Raw genomic sequence first — 18,112 nt, 5'->3', positions numbered from 1 at the left:
GCAACCCTTGGTCAGCCCCTATTTTGTAGGAGGTTTGGAATCTGCCATGGAGGAAGGGATTACTCAAATTGATGAAATCTCAGATCCTTGAATTATTAAAACATCTATTTGTTAGTTTATCTGTTTCCCTTTCTCTTGCATGTCGAGTCAGTGTGTGACTTCTAGTTGCTAGTCAAGATAAACTTGCTACTGTTACAATGTTTGTTAATGAAATCAAAGCCATGTTGCCTAGGTTTCCCTTTGGCAACCCCAGTGGAGGAGTATTCTATGCCAGCCTCTTTACTCTTCTGATATTCTCTTCTGAAATTCATCTTTCTAGGCTTTGAGACATTTGTTGATAGATCAAAACTTTTGTTTCGCTAACCCCTTTGTAGCATTTATATTGAATCTCCATCTTACACACAAAGTTTTAAAGCTTATGGAAACTTTATTCTTGATGAAGAAGAGAGAAGCTCCTTACTTAGGATTCATTTTTGTCTTTGTATTCTCATTGTTCAAGTGTAGTGCATTTCATCATGGGGCTGTAAAATGAGGGGCGAGGGCCAGATGACCTCTGAGGTCCCTTTCAACTCTAAATGTATGATCCTGTGATCCCTTAACTTAGAACTAGGGTTCTAGTATTAATGGATATTAAATGATATCCAATTGCATTGAAGCTAACAATTGATTTGAGTAGCCTGGTCAGATCTGGTTTTCTTTACCTTTCAGAGGTTCAGTTCCCTTATTTATTTGCTTATGAAAGGCCATAGCAAAGCCTTCATCCTTCTGTAGAAATTGTTGGGAGCTCTGTTGTTTCTAATATAATGCTTTTCCTTCAAGTATGCTTTGTGGCTGGGTAATAGCCTCTTTATTTTAAGATAAAACTTTATTTTATCTTATTTTCTGTGTATCATATTTCACTTCTTCCTGTTGTTTCTACTCTTGAGTGAATGATCTTGTATATTTAACTTGGTGTTTCTTTATATAGCTTCTTATTGGGGGAGATGAATGTCCTGCCTTATGTGAGGGACAGGGTTGGAGTGGGTGAAAAGTAGAAAAAGTAGAAAAAGCTCTATCCTTTGTGAGTCCCTCTTTGGGACTCCTCAGAGCCTGTCTCACTTTGAACTCCTGGCTTGCTAGTCTTTTTTTTTTTTTTTTTTTTTTTTGGCAGGGCAATGAGGGTTACGTAACTTACCCAGGGTCACACACCTAGTAAATGTTGAGTGTCTGATGCCAGATTCGAACTCAGGTCCTCCTGAATCCAGGGCTGGTGCTTTATTCACTGAACCACCTAGCTGCCGTGGTACAAGTCTTCATTAGGTCTTCTCAGGTGGTTAGTGGTGAGTCTTTTTAGGCTTCTGGTTTTCACCTCTGAGAGGGAAGAAGAAGCTGAAAGAAAAGACTCTGAAAAGACATGAGTGGGCAGTCTCCTTCATGTCCCTGTTCCCATCTTGGCTACTCTAGAAACTTGGGGAAATTAACTCATATGAAATCTAGGACTCTCTTGGTTGAACTGAGTTATCTCATTCCCAATGGGAGTGCTCCTTCACTTTGTATTGTCTGATTCTCTCTCTCTCTCTCTCTCTCTCTCTCTCTCTCTCTCTCTCTCTCTCTCTCTCTCTCTCACACACACACACACACACACACACACACACACTCACTCACTCACTCATATGTATACCTTCTCTGATTTCTGTTATTTTATGATTTGGATAAATGGATTTCTTTACTATTCTCTCTGTGTGCTCATTATGGAACTGATAGGTGGGAAAGGAATTAAGCCTTGGATGTATAGCTTGGGATCCTCTTCGCCACCAAAAATGACAAGAGATCAGAAGTTAGCTTAAACCCAATCACATCCCCTAGACTAACAGTATTTAAAGGAACAGATAGGTATAATTCTAGCCCAGTACCTCCTCTCTCTGAGGAGAGGAGACTGGCTTCTGGTGATAACCTCCTGCTTACCCTCCTGGTAGGAATGAAAATGTCCCTTGGAAAAGGGTGAGAGGAGAAGAGACTAGAGATATCTATTCTGTCTCCCTCAGAGTCACACCTGACAGACAAGGACAGGGGCCCCCTATTGCTACTTTTGTAAATGAAGTTTCACTTTTTTGCTTATAAAATCATCTCTTTTATGTCATATTTCTGGAGAATGATGATCATGTGTCTGGTTGAGTGGAAGGGAGCCAGCAGTGGCTATGCAATCAGTTCAAATCTAGTCTCTGATGCTTAGGAGACCTATGTGACTTGGGGAATTCACTTACCCTCCCTGGGTCTTCACATTTCCTCATGTATATGACGAGGAGCTTAGACCAGAGAGTCTCTAGACCCTCATGGCATCAAGTGAAAATTACCTTTTCATTGGGAATTTTTCTTCACATTTTTTTTGAATGGTCCAGTGACTCAGATTTATCTCTGTGCTCTTTTCAGTAGTTCTGTTATCTTTGCTTTTTTTTTGTTTTTGTTTTTGTTTTTGTTTTGTTTTGCGGGGCAATGGGGGTTAAGTGACTTGCTCAGGGTCACACAGCTAGTAAGTGTCAAGTGTCTGAGGCTGGATTTGAACTCAGGTACTCCTGAATCCAGTGTGCTATCTAGCCGCCCCCTATCTTTGCTTTTAAAGTGTTCTACGTGAGTTGACTACTGACTTTGTTTCACTTTTTGTTCTGCCACTATTTTGTCTTTTTGCAAAACATTTTTGTTTCCCATTGGTACCATATTCTCATTTAAATTTCTCACAGATCTCTCCACTTTGTTAATTTTTATTATTTTGTCTTGTTCCTTTTAAACTAATGGCATATTTTTCTTTAAATGACATAAAATCCATATTTTTTAAACTTCTTTTATTTCCTTCAGAGTGTTTATGACTTTTTTTTTTTTAAGTGAGGCAATTGGGGTTAAGTGACTTGCCCAGGGTCACACAGCTAGTAAGTGTTAAGTGTCTGAGGTCGGATTTGAACTCAGGTCCTCCTGAATCCAGGGCTGGTGCTCTATTCACTGCACCACCTAGTTTACCCCTTCCTTTTCCTTTTTATATGAGAGACTATTTTAGAGGTTTTTTGATTACCTCCTTCTTTTCTTTTCTTTTTTTTTGTGAGGCAATGGGGGTTAAGTGACTTGCCCAGAGTCACACAGCTAGTAAGTGTCAAGGGTCTGAGGCCAGATTTGAACTCAGGTACTCCTGAATCCAGGGCCGGTGCTTTATCCACTGCACCATCTAGCTGCCCCTACCTCCTTATTTTTCAATTCATTACTTCCCCATTTTATTTTGAGCTTTTCTGTATCTATTCTTGTGGAAAGTTTTGAGGAGCAAGATTCCCTTGCGATTCTTCACATTTCTCTCTCACTAGAAGTGACTACTTGCCTTAACATTCTTCTGCACTTCTTTTTACCTGATTTTAAAGTTTGAGTATTATTTTCAAATGCCATGGAATTTATGTAGCTAATTTTCCAAAGATCTTCATGTTGTCAAAGATAGTAAAATCTAGAAGTTATTTCCCTATGTTGCAGAATTTAGACAGATTATCTACAGTTTCCTATTAGCCATATTAATGGGTTCCACTATGGCTTTTGATAATAAAAAATCAAGTATATAAATGTTGTGAGAAAACACCTGTACTTCAAACTTATTGATAATTGAGGTGAGAAGGATATAATCTATGGAAGATATAGGATCCTAAAGAATCCAGTTCTGATTTTATCTGCAATTAACATCATTATCTTTCAAAATATCTTTTAGCAATGCCTTACACTTGGATATTCAGTTACTAGTAACTGATTGATTTATGATCATCATTCTAGTGACTTGGATTAGGAAATACTTTGGTTCTTAGGCTTAGAACAATTTGTTGATTTTCTTTCTATGTTTGAGTAAGTGCTGGCTTGTTTTCCATAGGTCATCGCTGCTGCAAAAGAAGGATTCAGAGCTGTTGGTTATGAGCTAAATCCATGGCTAGTTTGGTATTCCAGGTATCGTGCTTGGAGAGAAGGTGTCCATGATGCTGCAAAATTTTATATTTCAGATTTGTGGAAGGTAGGTATATAGAAGATAGAGCTCATGGAGAACCTAATCACTATTTTAATTGATATAATAATTTAATTTAATAATTTAAACTTGTAAAATATCATAATGTAGTTGGTGTTGTGAGAGTATTATTAATATTACTGGGGCCCCCTGCTGTATGAGCATGTGACTACCCTCAACCAAGCAGCTTGAAGCAGTGTGTAAGGCAATTGGTTTGGTCAGTTGGTTTTGGGAGTTGGTGTTGGAACCTTGTGGGGGTTGGCAGCAGAACCAGGAATGATTGCGGTAGTTAGGGTTTTCCTATTCTTGTTCTCTCTTTATTAACCTCTAATAAATGTTTAATACCTAAACTGTTAAACTGTTGTCCTAGTTAGCTTTCCCCAAAAGGGGACAGATAGGGTAAGTACACACATTTAGTTTTACCCGTCACAGTTTTTCCTGTACTGGCGCTAAAATGCTCTCTCTGTTCCTTTCTTCCCTCTCATTTCCTTCATAAATATATGTTGCTATTTCTTTAATTCTGTCAGTACTCAGGATATTCCAACCTAGACACTGCCTTTCAACATATTTCTGTTATTTCTGGCAATGATTGATGCACAAAATGATTAGAGATAAAATGAGCATCTCTAGTATCTAATGGGTCCAATCTAGTATATTGTTTGGCACTCTTACACAAGCTATCATAGAATCTATTAGGTTCCTGAACTGTATTTATAAATTTTTGCCAGTTATCAGTCTTGCTAGCACAGGATTCCGTTGACTTCAGTAATGTTTCCCTTGCTTCCTGCAACTCATCAAAATGCTCAGGGATATTGGGGTCCCAGTTAGGGTCTTCTAAAGGCCATTGAATAGTAACTTTTCCTGATATTTCTAAGGAGTTTGTTGTAGCTAATATATAAGCTCTTTCTCCCCTAGGGATAATATTGTTTCCATGAGATCAGTAACATCACCCCAAGTGGGCTCTGATATCCTTTGAAGATTGCTCTAAACTGGCTGATAACTGTTGTGGGATCCTCATCAAATTTATGAATATTTCGTTTCTGTGAACTCAAATCTTTGGGTCCAAAAGGTATATACTGTCTGAGCTTTACTACAGTACCCTTTCGGTCATGGGTGAGGACCTCTTAAAGGGGAAGAATTTGAGGTTTTTCTAAGTTGGGCTCTTCGGCATTCCAGCCTGAGAAACAGGCTTAGTTTCAAACTCAGGCATGGATCCCCCTTCTCTTGTATTCCCTTGTATCAGTTTTCTGCTCCCTTTACTCCAGACTTTCCAATAAAGTAAATGTTTAAGTGGCCAGTGGCATAGGATTCCTTGTAAATGCCTCAATTTGGGGGGATTAAATGACCCATGTTCAGGCCATTCTTCCTCTAATACACTATGCCATATAAAACACAATCCCATAAGATTTCCCTTGGTCATTTTTTTTTTTTTTTAGTGAGGCAATTGGGGTTAAGTGACTTGCCCAGGGTCACACAGCTAGTAAGTGTTATGTGTCTGAGGTCGGATTTGAACTCAGGTACTCCTGACTCCAGGGCCGGTTCTCTATCCACTGCGCCACCTAGCTGCCCCCCTTGGTCATGTTTGATTTCACTGTAAGTTTTCCCTTATCCCAATCCATGAGTAGCTTTCCTAATGGGGAGTCCTAGGATATGCTATTTCTAATTCTCTCCTTGATATTCAAAATTTTCCTTACCACAAAACAAAAAAAAGATAAAGATAAAAATAGGAATAGAATATTCAAATTCAAACCAACCAAATTTAAACATGATCTTAACCTCAGCTTGTCTGATTAACCAGACTAAAGTACTTAGGAGGTTGAAGAGATCCATTAAAAAACTTAAAGGGACAGGCACATGGAAATGGGAGAAAATTTCTTACCCAGTGTGAAGGAAGATCAAAAGATTACAGGTTCAGATCCCATCTGGGTCACCAAGACTGTGACGGGTAAAACTAAATGTGTGTAGTTACCCTATCTGTCCCCTTTTGGGGAAAGCTAACCAGGACAACAGTTTAACAGTTTAGGTATTAAACATTTATTAAAATATATTAGAGGTTAACAAAGAAAGAACAAGAATAGGAAAACCCTAACTACCTCAACGACTCCTGGTTCCACTGCCAACCCCATGAGGTTCCAACCACCAACTCTTAAAACCAACTGACCAAACCAACTGCCTTACACACTGCTTCAAGCTGATTGGTTGAGGGTAGTCACATGCTCACACAGCAGGGGGCCCCTGTAAATTTTTTTTTTTTTTGCAGGGCAGTAAGGGTTGTGACTTGCCCAGTGTCACACAGCTAGTAAGTGTCAAGTATCTGAGGTTGGATTTGAACTCAGGTCCTCCTGAATCCAGGACCCTTGCTTTATCCACTGTACCACCTAGCTGCTCCCAGGGCCTTGTAATATTAATAATATTCTCACAGTGTGAAGGCAAGGGGAAAATCTATGAAAAGTAACAAATTATTTTTTAAAATAAGACAAAAATAAACTAGTATTATAGTTATAGTTCATTTTGTCTTCTAAATATTCTAGCAAAATGGAATTTAGCTAATATTTAGACATTAGTTGTTAAATTGTCTGCTTAAAGTATGAACTAAAATTTTACTTTGTAAAAAATTATGTGAATTTAAGTATTGATTTACTAAATCATAAATGAACTGATTAATCTCTACTACACAATGGCAGTAGAGTCTGATCTCATGTAGGATTCTTAAAGATTATAACTAAGGTTTTGGCTTTGTCAGACATTTCTGGTAGATACTTGACTATTTTAAAAACATGCCTATTTATATTTATATTTATTTTTGCTTTGATAACTCGTTTTGTTGTCTAAATATTAGGAAGATAAACAATATTGATGGGAGATGACAGAACACATGAAAATGTGAAGCACTAGAATCAGGACCTCATTCATGAAAAAATGTAGGAAAAACATTTTTATGAAAGAAAATTTAAATATTGAAAAATTATTTTATTGTAAAAAAAGTTGAGTTACTATTGTACTTCAAAAAGCAGCTTACTTACATGAGGCAAATATTACACAACACAAATGAATTTTCTTGAGTAGATAGCTGCTACAGAAAACATTTTTCTTAAACTTAGTTTTCCAGTCATAACTTCTAAATATTCACTGGTTACATTAATAAATAAGTTTCAATGAAACACTACAGTTTTGCTTATTTTTAGTTCTACTGTATAACTATGCACCAATCTTTTAATAGAATTTAGTAAAGATTTTCCTGAACTCTGCTGAATCATTTTTCTGTTTTCTACTTGAAGATTGTTTCAATGTTTTATGAAAATCAAATATTGTAAGAAAGAAAATGCTAGAATTTCAAGAAGAGTTCAGTAGTTTGAAAAAATAGACCCTGAATTTTCTATTATGCAAAATTATTTGCATAAATCACTTTGGCAAAGTAGTAAAATGAAGCTGCTACAATTTTCATTCCCCTTTATTTCCTATTTTATTTGGCCAGTTAACAAGCATTTATTGAATGCTTACTAAGTTTCTGGTATTGTGTTAAGCATTGAGAATACAAATAGAAGCATAAAAACAGTTCCTGCCCTCTAAGGGCTTACATTCTAATGGGAGAAGATAGTACATAAAAAGGAGTTGAAAAGGGCTTGCTGGGAGAAGATGGAGGGAGGAAAGAAGGTAGCTGATACTCGGGAATGGTAGAAAAAGACCTATAGAGATGAGTCAGCCAAGTTTCTGAGAGGAACCAATCAAAAAGTGAGGCCTCAGGGGCAGAGAGTATTTCCAGTGTGAGAAGTAGTCTTGGGGTGGAGTGAGCTTCCAGGGTGAAGAGGGCATCACAGAGAAAGTCTTGTTATAGATGAGTCAGTAGTTCAGCTTGGAGAAGGATGAGCTTTATTGTTGTCATTGTCCTTCTCCTCATTATCATCACCATCATTTCTGGTAGTGAATGGAGAGTAAAGTTTTTCTGCTGTTTTTCTATATATTCTTTTCAATTAATGGCTTATCCAGCTGTTGTCTTAGAGAATCATAGATTTAGAACTAGAAGGGACATTGGAAACTATCTGGCGTTTTATTGCTGTTATTTCTTTTAAAAATGACTATTACTTTCCATAGACTCTCTCCTCCCCCATATACCTTCATTGTAAATAATATAGGCAAGCAAAACATTGTGTCCTAAAATCAGAATTTCCCCCTCTCCCCTTCATCTTAAAGATGAGGAACTTGAGGCCTAGAGAGATTAAGTGACTTGCCTTAGATCATACAAGTAGTAAGTGTCAAAGTCAAGATTCAAATCCAGGCATCCTTTGACTTAAAATTCATGACTTTTCCCACCGCACCATGCTTTCTTTACTGTTTCTGGCCCTTCTCAATGTTATTTGGCAGTGTTAGAATTCACTAAGATGTAATAAAGAAAATGTTCTGTGTATAGTTGCCTTACCTGGCTCTAGGCCATCCTCAGACAGGGCTATACATTCAGGAAAATATACAGGAGAATTGTGACCATTTTTATTCTTTTGGGTAAAGGTTGGAGAAGGTTGAAGAGAGAGTCAATATTCTTTTTTCTTGTGTAATCTTAAAGAAAACTGGCTTCATAAATTGGCATAAGCCCATTCTTTCCTCTTGGCTATCAAAAATGTCACTATTAAGGAGGCAGTATGACAATGTGGACACAGCACTGCAGTAGGAACCAGGAGATTTAGTTTTCTGCCCCTTATTAGCTATGTGACTTTTGGCACCTTCTTGGTTTCCTTATATTACATTCCTTGTATGTCAATACTTATACTATCTACCTTACAGGTTCCTTACAGAGTTGTTGTGAAGATCAAATGAGATAATATATGTAAAAACATTTTGTAACAATAAAGTGCTACATATGTAAAGTGTTATTAACTCCTATTTCTATAAACATTTATTTAGTTCATCAAAATTTCTCAGATTAATCTTTAAAATTTTTTTCTTCTCTTTTTCTTAGGTTAGTTTTTCACAGTATACAAATGTAGTTATTTTTGGAGTGCCTCAGATGGTAAGTGTAGTTGTTTTGTTTTGTTTTCCCGTGTGCCAGCTTTGAAAAAATGGCTTGGCCTAGTTAATTCCTGGGCCTAAAGTTATTGGTCTGTGAAGTGATCTACCATAGATTTTTAGTATCCATTGATGTCCAACAATTCATTTAATAAAACAATAAATTTCGCTTCAAGGGCTCAAAAATTTAAAAGTAAAAGATGATGTTATGTTTTAAAACTTACTACAGAATAAAAATTTCAGTTATTTAAGCCTCAGAGTTTTAAGTTTTGAGTATTGCTTCATGGAGTACCAGTGTTTAATATAGTTCATATTTTCCATGATATGACCATTTTTGTACTTTTAAATTACGTGGAAAAGTTAATGGAATGTCCACTTGAAATTGATCATTCTTCAGATTTTTCAGTGATATAATTTTCAGGGCAGATAAACATTGATTAGTTTCAATTTGCTTCTGATTTGCCAAAGAACAGAACATTGAACTTTGATTATATGCTGTCAAAAATGAAAGTGCCTGCCGCATTGTATAGGTCTCATAACAGTTATCTTAGCCTTTGGAAAGACTATCTCCATGGTATACTTTTCATGTAATTATTGGTTTAAAGACCCTGAGAAGAAAATGTTTTTTCATTTAAATCAATTAAAAAGGAACAATCTGAATCAATTTCCTGCTATAGAATTTTGATAGCATGTTTAATGTTAGTTGTGACTTTTGATCATTCCTAAGAGGACTGATGATTATTTTATAAAGATAAACAATTTTTGTTTTATGAACAGTACTTTTAAGACATCCAAAAACATGTTTATATTTTTGTGGTTGATTTTTAAATTTATTTTTTAAAGTCTGTATTAACTAAAGAATTGCTACATGATTTCAGGGATGGTGGGATGATAATTTGTAATGGTAGATTTATTACAGTCATCAACCATATTCCAGGAGAGGGCAGTAGAGGTCTTTGCTGTAGTTTGTCCTCACTTCAAGTTGAGAGTGTTTGGTTATTGGATTTTTGATGAGCTCTATAAGTATTGGGTTTTGGGGAGCTAGTCACTCAGAGGAAATTAAAGCACCTTTGATTTCCTCAGTGTTCTAACTGTATACATCTGTATACACATCTGTAGTTGAAAATTTTGTGTCATTTTAGGATTTATAAAAAAGTACAAAGGCATAAATAATTGAAGGGCCAAATGACACTTAAGAATAGGTAACTTTTGATTATCTATGCTAGTGAATTAAAGCAATACAAATAACCTCCAAACATTAAATAATATAAACATTATTTCTCTTTGATTTGGGGGAATATTTTAAATGATAGTTCTAAGAAGTACCGGATTATATTTTGTTTAGCTGGAGGCGATGTGGTTTAGAGAAAAAAATTGGGGATATGGGTTTTAGGCTGCCACTATTTAGCTAACTTTGAACAAGTCATTTAGCTTTTTCTGGGACTTATTTTCTTTAATTAATCAAGAACTTATTAAGCATCTACTATGTGTCAGTTGGGACAGATAGGTGGCACTGTGGATAGAGTGCCATGTCTGGAGTCAGGAAGACATGTTCCTGAGTTCAAATCTAGCCTCAGATACTTAATAGCAGTGTGACCCTGGGCAAGTCACTCAATCCTATTTGCCTCAGTTTCCTCATCTATAAAATGAACTGGAGAAGGAAATGGCAAACTACTTCAGTATCTTTGGCAAGAAAACCCTAAAAGGGGTCACAAAGAATCAGATAACTGAAGAACAACTAAACAAATGTGCTAGGCATCCGTGTACAAAGAAAAGGTGAGCTGATTGCTGTCCTCAGTCAGCAAACATTGATTAAGATTTTATTTTGTGCTAGTCACTGTGCTAAGTGCCAGTAATAAAAAGAAAAAGAAAAAAAATTCCTGTTCTCAAGGAGTTTACATTCTACTGAGGGAGACAGTGTGTACATAGATGATACATACAAAATAGAGAGTAGATGGAAGTACTTTAGAGGAAAAGGAACTAGTAGCTGGAGAGACTGGAAAGGACCTTCTATAGAAGGTGGTGGCTCAGGCCAATTTTTTTTTTAAGTGAGCCAGTTGGGGTTAAGTGACTTGCCCAAGGTCACACAGCTAGTAAGTGTTAAGTGTCTGAGGCCGGATTTGAACTCAGGTACTCCTGACTCCAGGGCCGGTGCTCTATCCACTGCGCCATCTAGCTGCCCCTCAGGCCAATTTTTAAAGAAAGTCAGGGATTCTCCAAAGTTAGGATAAAGAGCCATCTAGGCTTGAGGGACAACCCCTGCAAAGGCACCCAAGGAGGCAGGAAATGGACGTTGTGTGGGAGAAACGGTCATTGGGTCAGTATGGCTGTATGATACAGTGAGTGTGGAAAGTTAGGAAGTAGACTGGCTTTGAAGAACTTTAAATAGCAAATAGAAGGATTTGTATTTTATCCTAAAGGTAACAGGGAGTCACTGAAGCTTGTAAGAAGATAATTTGGTTAGACCAATGCATTAGGAAAATATCTGCGGAGCTGTGTAAAGAATGAAGAGAAGTGGGTGACAATTGAGGCTACTGCAGATAGATTGAAGGTTATTGCAGATAGTGCCAGGGAAAGAGGTGGTGGTGAATTAGGGTGTTGGCTCTGTGAGTGGAGAGAAGTAGGTATATTTGAGAGATTTGGCACATGATTGGATATGAGGGGTAAGAGAGCAAAGTTGAGGATGCTATGTGTGGTTGTGAACCTGAGTGACAAGAAGAATAGTGGTGCAATCAAATGATTGTAACAGAACATTTTGGAAGAGAGGTAGGTTTGGGAGAAAAATAATGAGTTGTATTTTGGATATGTTAAGTTTGAGAGGCCTTCAGGGCATCTAGTCTAAGATGTCCAGTAGGCTTACATGCATATCTAGTTATATTTAAAACACAGATATTTGTATATAAAAAACATGAAAAGCAGACTTAAGGTAACCTTGAAGGGGAAAGCACTTTTTAAAGTGCTTTTTAAGGCACTTTACAGCCTCAATATTCCATAATTCTAATATTAAAATTTATGTACATACTCTAAATGATTATCAGGAGGCTCAACTATCTGTGTGTTAGGTGGCAAAGGAAAATCAGGTATTAGCATTTTCTTGTAGATAGCTTACACATGGATGAATAACCCTTGTTGACACTTCATAATTTTTCATGGGCAGCTGTAAAGGACCTTAGAGATCATCAGATGAGGAAACAGGATCAGCAGGATTAAATGACTTGTTCAAAGCGCCAGCCCAGAGCTTCCAAATCTCTTTTATCATTTGTATGGAGATCATATTTTCTGAACTTCAAATCAAGAAACGTGGCCTGTCTATTGATAACTCCTTTATATAAAACTTAATGAAAAATTGTATTTTCTTGAAATAGAGACTCTTCTGGAAATTCTGGGATGTATGTTCATTCTGACTATGCTACTTCACTTTCTTTTTTTTTTTTGGTGAGGCAATTGGGGTTAAGTGACTTGCTCAGGGTCGCACAGCTAGTGAGTGTTAAGTGTCTGAGGCCGGATTTGAACTCAGGTCCTCCTGACTCCAGGGCCGGTGCCCTATCCACTGCGCCACCTAGCTGCTACTTCACTTTCAATAACTTATTTCTAGGCAGTGGCCAGTATTAGAGGTAGTCTAACATTTAAATATAAATGTATCTACTGTAATAGACTATTAGGAGTCAATGTCTGAGTGTGTCACAACATTCATTAACAGGAAAATAAATAATCTCATACAAGATTTAGCTTATGTAAAACAAACTAGCAGCCAGAGTCACAGTGTCTTACAGTAAGTAAATGACTTTTTCGTCTTTCTTTTAGGTTATTAAATTTCACTATTTAAAAAAAGTCCAGTTAGAAAACATTGACCAAATTTTAGCCACGCAGTATAATAACTTTTTCTGTTTAATATCTAAACTCCATAAAAATAAGCACTGGCATGAAATGGTTGAAGAAAATATACTGCTATCAGCATGTTTTGATATAAAAACATATATCTAAGCATTCAGTATTTATTCTCATTAACAACTTCCTGGTGAGGCCAGTTAATCTCGATATTTCTTTGAGCTATTCACCTTATGTTATTTGAAATTTTAAAGGTATAATTGGACCATGATAGCTTTGTGTCACTTTCAAATTTGTAACTGTGTGAATAATTTTGAATTCCATTAAGCAGATATGACACATCACTGCTTCTCTTTGTGTATGATATCAAGAATTAGATTCGTTGCATATTTATGTGTAATTTAGTCAGTTAATTTCTTATGATTGAAATAGCTCCTTTCATTTTCAGGTTTATCTTGACTCAACACAAGACGCAAAGTCATTTTGAAATAAAAGAAAGTTTAAAAATTAAAAGAATAGTAAGATGAATAACTATATAATTATCCTTTTTATGAACAAAATTACCATATGAAATCCTTGAAGTTTTGGTAAAACATCATCCATATACTTCATTGAATTTCACTTATTTCAGGGGGGGCAGGCAATCATTTTTGGGGGTAGAATTATTTTATTGGAAAAAAAATCCTAAAAATACTCTGTAGCTATTATAATTTTTTTTACAAGTTCCTATCATTTAATTTAACAGCTTTGTTTATTGCATTCTTGATCCTAATGAATAATTAGCATTTGGGCTCACTACAGATATGGCTAATATGTTCTTTAACAAATTAATTTAGAATAGATTGTAGGTAGGTCACTTTGGGTTCTATAGAAAATCTTTAGAGGTAAATTGTACATTTTGCTTATATTTACACACTCTTAACAAGGATATACTTTTAAGATGCAATGATAGTTATAAGAAGTCAAATCATAGAAACAAGTATGTTAGGGACAAAAATTAAATATTCAGCGAGTTATTAATATATTAGAATAATTATGTTAACTCTTACAGTAAACATTTTTTAAAGCATCAAACTTGTGATTCAAAGAAAAACGAGAAAAACACCACCTTTTGCATTCTTTGAGTCTTTCAAAAGAAAATCTCTAATTTCATCACTATGAAGACCACATGCCATCTATACCTAGATAAATAGTTTTCATGAGTTTTTATGGCCAATAAATTCCATTATCTAGTGACTCTGGTTCTGGTGATGATCCCTTGCTTACATTAATAATGATTAATTACATGGGATAATCCTTTTAATAGATCAGTTGATACCTGACTAGAATTCTGAAGACATTTTCTAGGTACATTATAGAAAATTTTGTAAAAAAATGAGCCCACCTGTGAAGACTGAGGCTTATGCCACTATAAAGGACAGGATAACTGAATTGACATTCTATTAGTCTATAAGGAATTTTAAAGAATTCTTAATTGTCATTGATATATTTGCTATTTACATCACTTTCATTTCTGAATATACCTTTCTTCCCCCTTTTTTAGTGAGCCATTTCTATAACAAAGTATAGCAAGTAAATAGAGGGGAAAGTAGTTCAACATATTATCAAAATTCTTTGGTATATGAAATATTTTATGCCCACAGGCTTACACCTCTAGGAAGAAGGGGAAGAGGTGCATTTTCTCATCTCTTCTAATCAAAGCTTGGTCATTATAATTATACATCTTTCAATTTGCGTTTTTTTATTCTTTCCATTTACATGGTTGCAGTTATATATATTGTTTTCCAGGTATTTTACTCTGCTTCAATTAGTTTTCCCTTCTGAATTTTTCATATTCGTTATTTCTTATGGTATAGTAATATTCCATTACATTAATGTACTACAGTTTAACTATTTCCCAATAAATGAACATCTTGAATAAAACATTTTTGTAATTAATAGCATTTGTAAATATTTAAATAGGTAAATAATTTAAAGCTATTTCTATTATAAATATAGTCATAAAAGTAGATCCTAGTATAATCAATATGTGTCTTATTAAACTGAAATATTCTATAATTGATATTTTTAGACAGGTGAGTAACTGCAGGCACTTTGTTTTATGTATTGTAATGAATTATTTTATACTTTGTATATATGACCTGAAGTGAAAGCTTTCACAAAATAATATAATTTTCTGACTAAAGAAGAAAAGTTGTAGCAGTTTTCTAGAATTATAAAATGCAGAAGGAATTTCTAAACAGATATATAATCTAGCTTGCTCACTATATCAGTGATTGTCTTATCCTCTACAGATGCCACAGTTGGAGAAGAAACTTCAGCTAGAACTGGAAGATGATGCCAGAGTCATTGCTTGCCGATTTCCTTTTCCACACTGGGTCCCAGATCACATTACTGGAGAGGGGATAGATACTGTGTGGGCATATGATTCTAAGACTTTTAAAGGAAGTGAAAAGAGCTTCCCCAAACCTGTTTCAAATGTGCATTTGTATTAATCATCCAAGTGAAAGCTTTGTTGAAAGGATAATTCTTGATTATTTCTAGTATAAAGTACATTTACCTCTGGTGTTTTTGTAGTTTACTTACAAAACTGCATCTTAATAAATTTCACATTTTTTTAAATTAGGAAAATGCCTGGTGGAATAGATTTAAAAAATTGTCTTATTTTGAGGGAGCAAAGGGGAAGGAAATTAAGTAAAACAAGTAGATTATGAATATGTAATAAAAGATTACCTAAAATGGGTTTACTATAATGTCATGCACTTGAACTCTCAATAAATATGAATTGGTGATGGTGATTTTCATAGATAGAAAAAGACCATAGTTAAGAACAAATGGTCCTTTTTTGTTTTTTGTTAATATAAATATAATTTCCTGTACCTTAATAAGACTGATAATCAATTTATCCATACTATAAATATAACTGTCTTTTTTTTTTCCTATTCGAGAGATACCTTTCCACTATTCTGGTTCTCTACCTGTGGTCACCCACAGTATTGCAATAAAACTTGGGAAACTGAGTCACTGATTCTGGGACAACTCATGATCAATTTGACCCCAAATTCAGCCCACATCACTAAGGACATGATTTTAGGCTACCCTTAGGTTTTATATAAAAGTCAGTTTGGGGAAAAAAGTATAGTATGGTTTTTGGTGTTTATAGTACTGAAATAAAAATGGGAAGTTGTAGAGAATGACTAGAAATTTCTTGTTATCAGCCTTACTTTGAGCTATCCTTGTAATATGTGCCTTTTTTCTTTTTTCTTTCTTTTTGGTAAATTTTAAAATTTATTTTAAACTTACATATAAAATGAGAAAATTTAAAAAACCCCACCCTTTGCCATGTGTACAGCAGAACACGAGAGGATTCAATATAAAACAATTTCCATTTCAAGAAAGCCTATATAATAAATATTTCTCATTGTTTTCAAAGCTGCCCAGCTTTACTTCCTTGTTGGTTTTCTTTTTGTTTCTGCTGTGTACTTTTTTTGGGGGGGGGCAATGAGGGTTAAGTGACTTGCCCAGGGTCACACAGCTAGTAAGTGTCAAGTGTCTGAGGCTGGATTTGAACTCAGGTCCTCCTGAATTCAGGGCTGGTGCTCTGTCCACTGTGCTCCCTAGCTGCCCCCCTGTTGTGCACTTTTAACTTTATTTCCCCCTTCCCCTCCACCCTAAAGAAGGCTACAATTAAGCATGGAGATTAATATAGACACATACATATATACACATAGATATCTACAAGCACATATATATCTCCTCATACACATATATGTAAGATTATACTATGCTTATTTCCACCTGTCATCCACTCCTCTGTAGGTGTATAGCATCTTTATAAATCCAAGTCTTTTCATGTTTTTCTATATCAACCAGATTATCTTTTCCTACATGATACCAATATTCCAACCCAATCACATCCTATCTGAGAGTATGTCTATGAAAGTTACCCCCCCCCAATTTTCTGCATTCCTTCTATTCTTGACTATATAAGTTTTATTTATACAAGGAAACTATAAAATAATTAAAATTGTCCATTTTATACTTCAACAATGCTCTCACCTTATAGCTTTCTGTACTTTTTTCAAGTGATGTTGATGTCAGGATTAGCTGACTATAGTATACCATTGCATGCATAACTATGAAGTAGATTAATAGTCCTATAACTTGATAAATAGCTTCCAAAATTTATATTTCTAGGCTCTATTTTTTAAGAGGAAGGGATAATCAGAAATATGCTAGAATTTGAAGGAACCTTAGGGATGATGTGATTGAAATCCTTAATTTCATAGATTAGGAAACCCAGGAAAGTGATCCTTCTTAGTATCATGGTTTTAGAGTTGGAAAGTTCCTTAAATGTTATCTTAGTCTGACCCTTTCATTAAGGTGATCTGTGAAAGGTCACAGGTAGTAAGTGGCTAAGTCAAGATTTGAAGTACCAAGGTCACATAGTTACTTAGTGTCTGAACTGGGAAACAGAACCCAGTTCTGAATCTGGGCATATACAGTTCTTAGCAAGGTTTATGTGACACTTTAGTGGGCATGGTGGTGGTGGTGGTGCTGGTAAAATACTGAAATGCTAAGAAATTTTAAGTTTACAATCTAATTATGGAGATGGAATCAAACATACCTGAATCAAGCTTTGAGGGAGAGGCAGCCTAACAAGTGAAAATGAATATTATAAGTAAGTGGAGTAAATAAGTGCAGAAGATATGCCAAATAGAGAAAAGGGTACAGTATGGTCAAAGGAATGATAATGAGAGGCAATGGGTAGAAAACTAATCTTAGAATTTGGGAAACTCTGGGTTTGAATCCTGCTTCTAACAGGAGTTGAATGACCATGGGCAAATTAATTAACCTGTTTCTTAATCTATAAAACAGAAAAACCTGTAGTATCTAACTCAAAAGTTTGTCATGGGGCTCACACGAGATAATGTATGTATAACATCCCTCACTTTTTTGCTTCCTCTCCTTGCTGATGTAAAGTGACAGAGTTTTGGGCTTGGGGGATATGAGAAGTTTGTCATAGGAGGTAGCACGATTCAGGAATTACAGAAAGGGCCCCCATTCTCAAAGGTGTTTTTTTGGTTTTTTTGCTGTTTGTTTTTTTGCAGGGCAATGAGGGTTAAGTGACTTGCTCAGGGTCACATAGCTAGTAAGTGTCAAGTGGCTGAGGCCGCATTTGAACTCAGGTCCTCCTGAATCCAGGGCCAGTGCTTTATCCACTGTGCCACCTAGCTGCCCCCCCTCCCCCTATACTTAAAGTTAAGAAAGGAATACTGGGTTTAC

The 18,112-nt window shown here is 35.6% G+C and overlaps 1 protein-coding gene across 1 annotated transcript in view; it reads left to right on the top strand.

The window, feature by feature from the left end:
• Window positions 1-16,258, top strand: part of ATPSCKMT (ATP synthase c subunit lysine N-methyltransferase) — a 34,021-nt gene extending 17,763 nt beyond the window's left edge. Inside the window, exons 3-4 of the mRNA XM_043988068.1 lie at window positions 3,872-4,009; window positions 15,121-16,258. Coding sequence (XP_043844003.1) covers window positions 3,872-4,009; window positions 15,121-15,321 — 339 coding nt within the window. The 3' untranslated portion in view covers window positions 15,322-16,258. The remainder of the gene's footprint in view (window positions 1-3,871; window positions 4,010-15,120) is intronic.
• The last annotated feature ends 1,854 nt before the right edge of the window (window positions 16,259-18,112 follow it).

Source organism: Dromiciops gliroides, chromosome 1 (assembly GCF_019393635.1).
Source record: "Dromiciops gliroides isolate mDroGli1 chromosome 1, mDroGli1.pri, whole genome shotgun sequence".
NCBI classification, from domain to species: Eukaryota; Metazoa; Chordata; class Mammalia; order Microbiotheria; family Microbiotheriidae; genus Dromiciops; species Dromiciops gliroides.
This window is presented reverse-complemented; position numbering and strand designations above follow the sequence as displayed.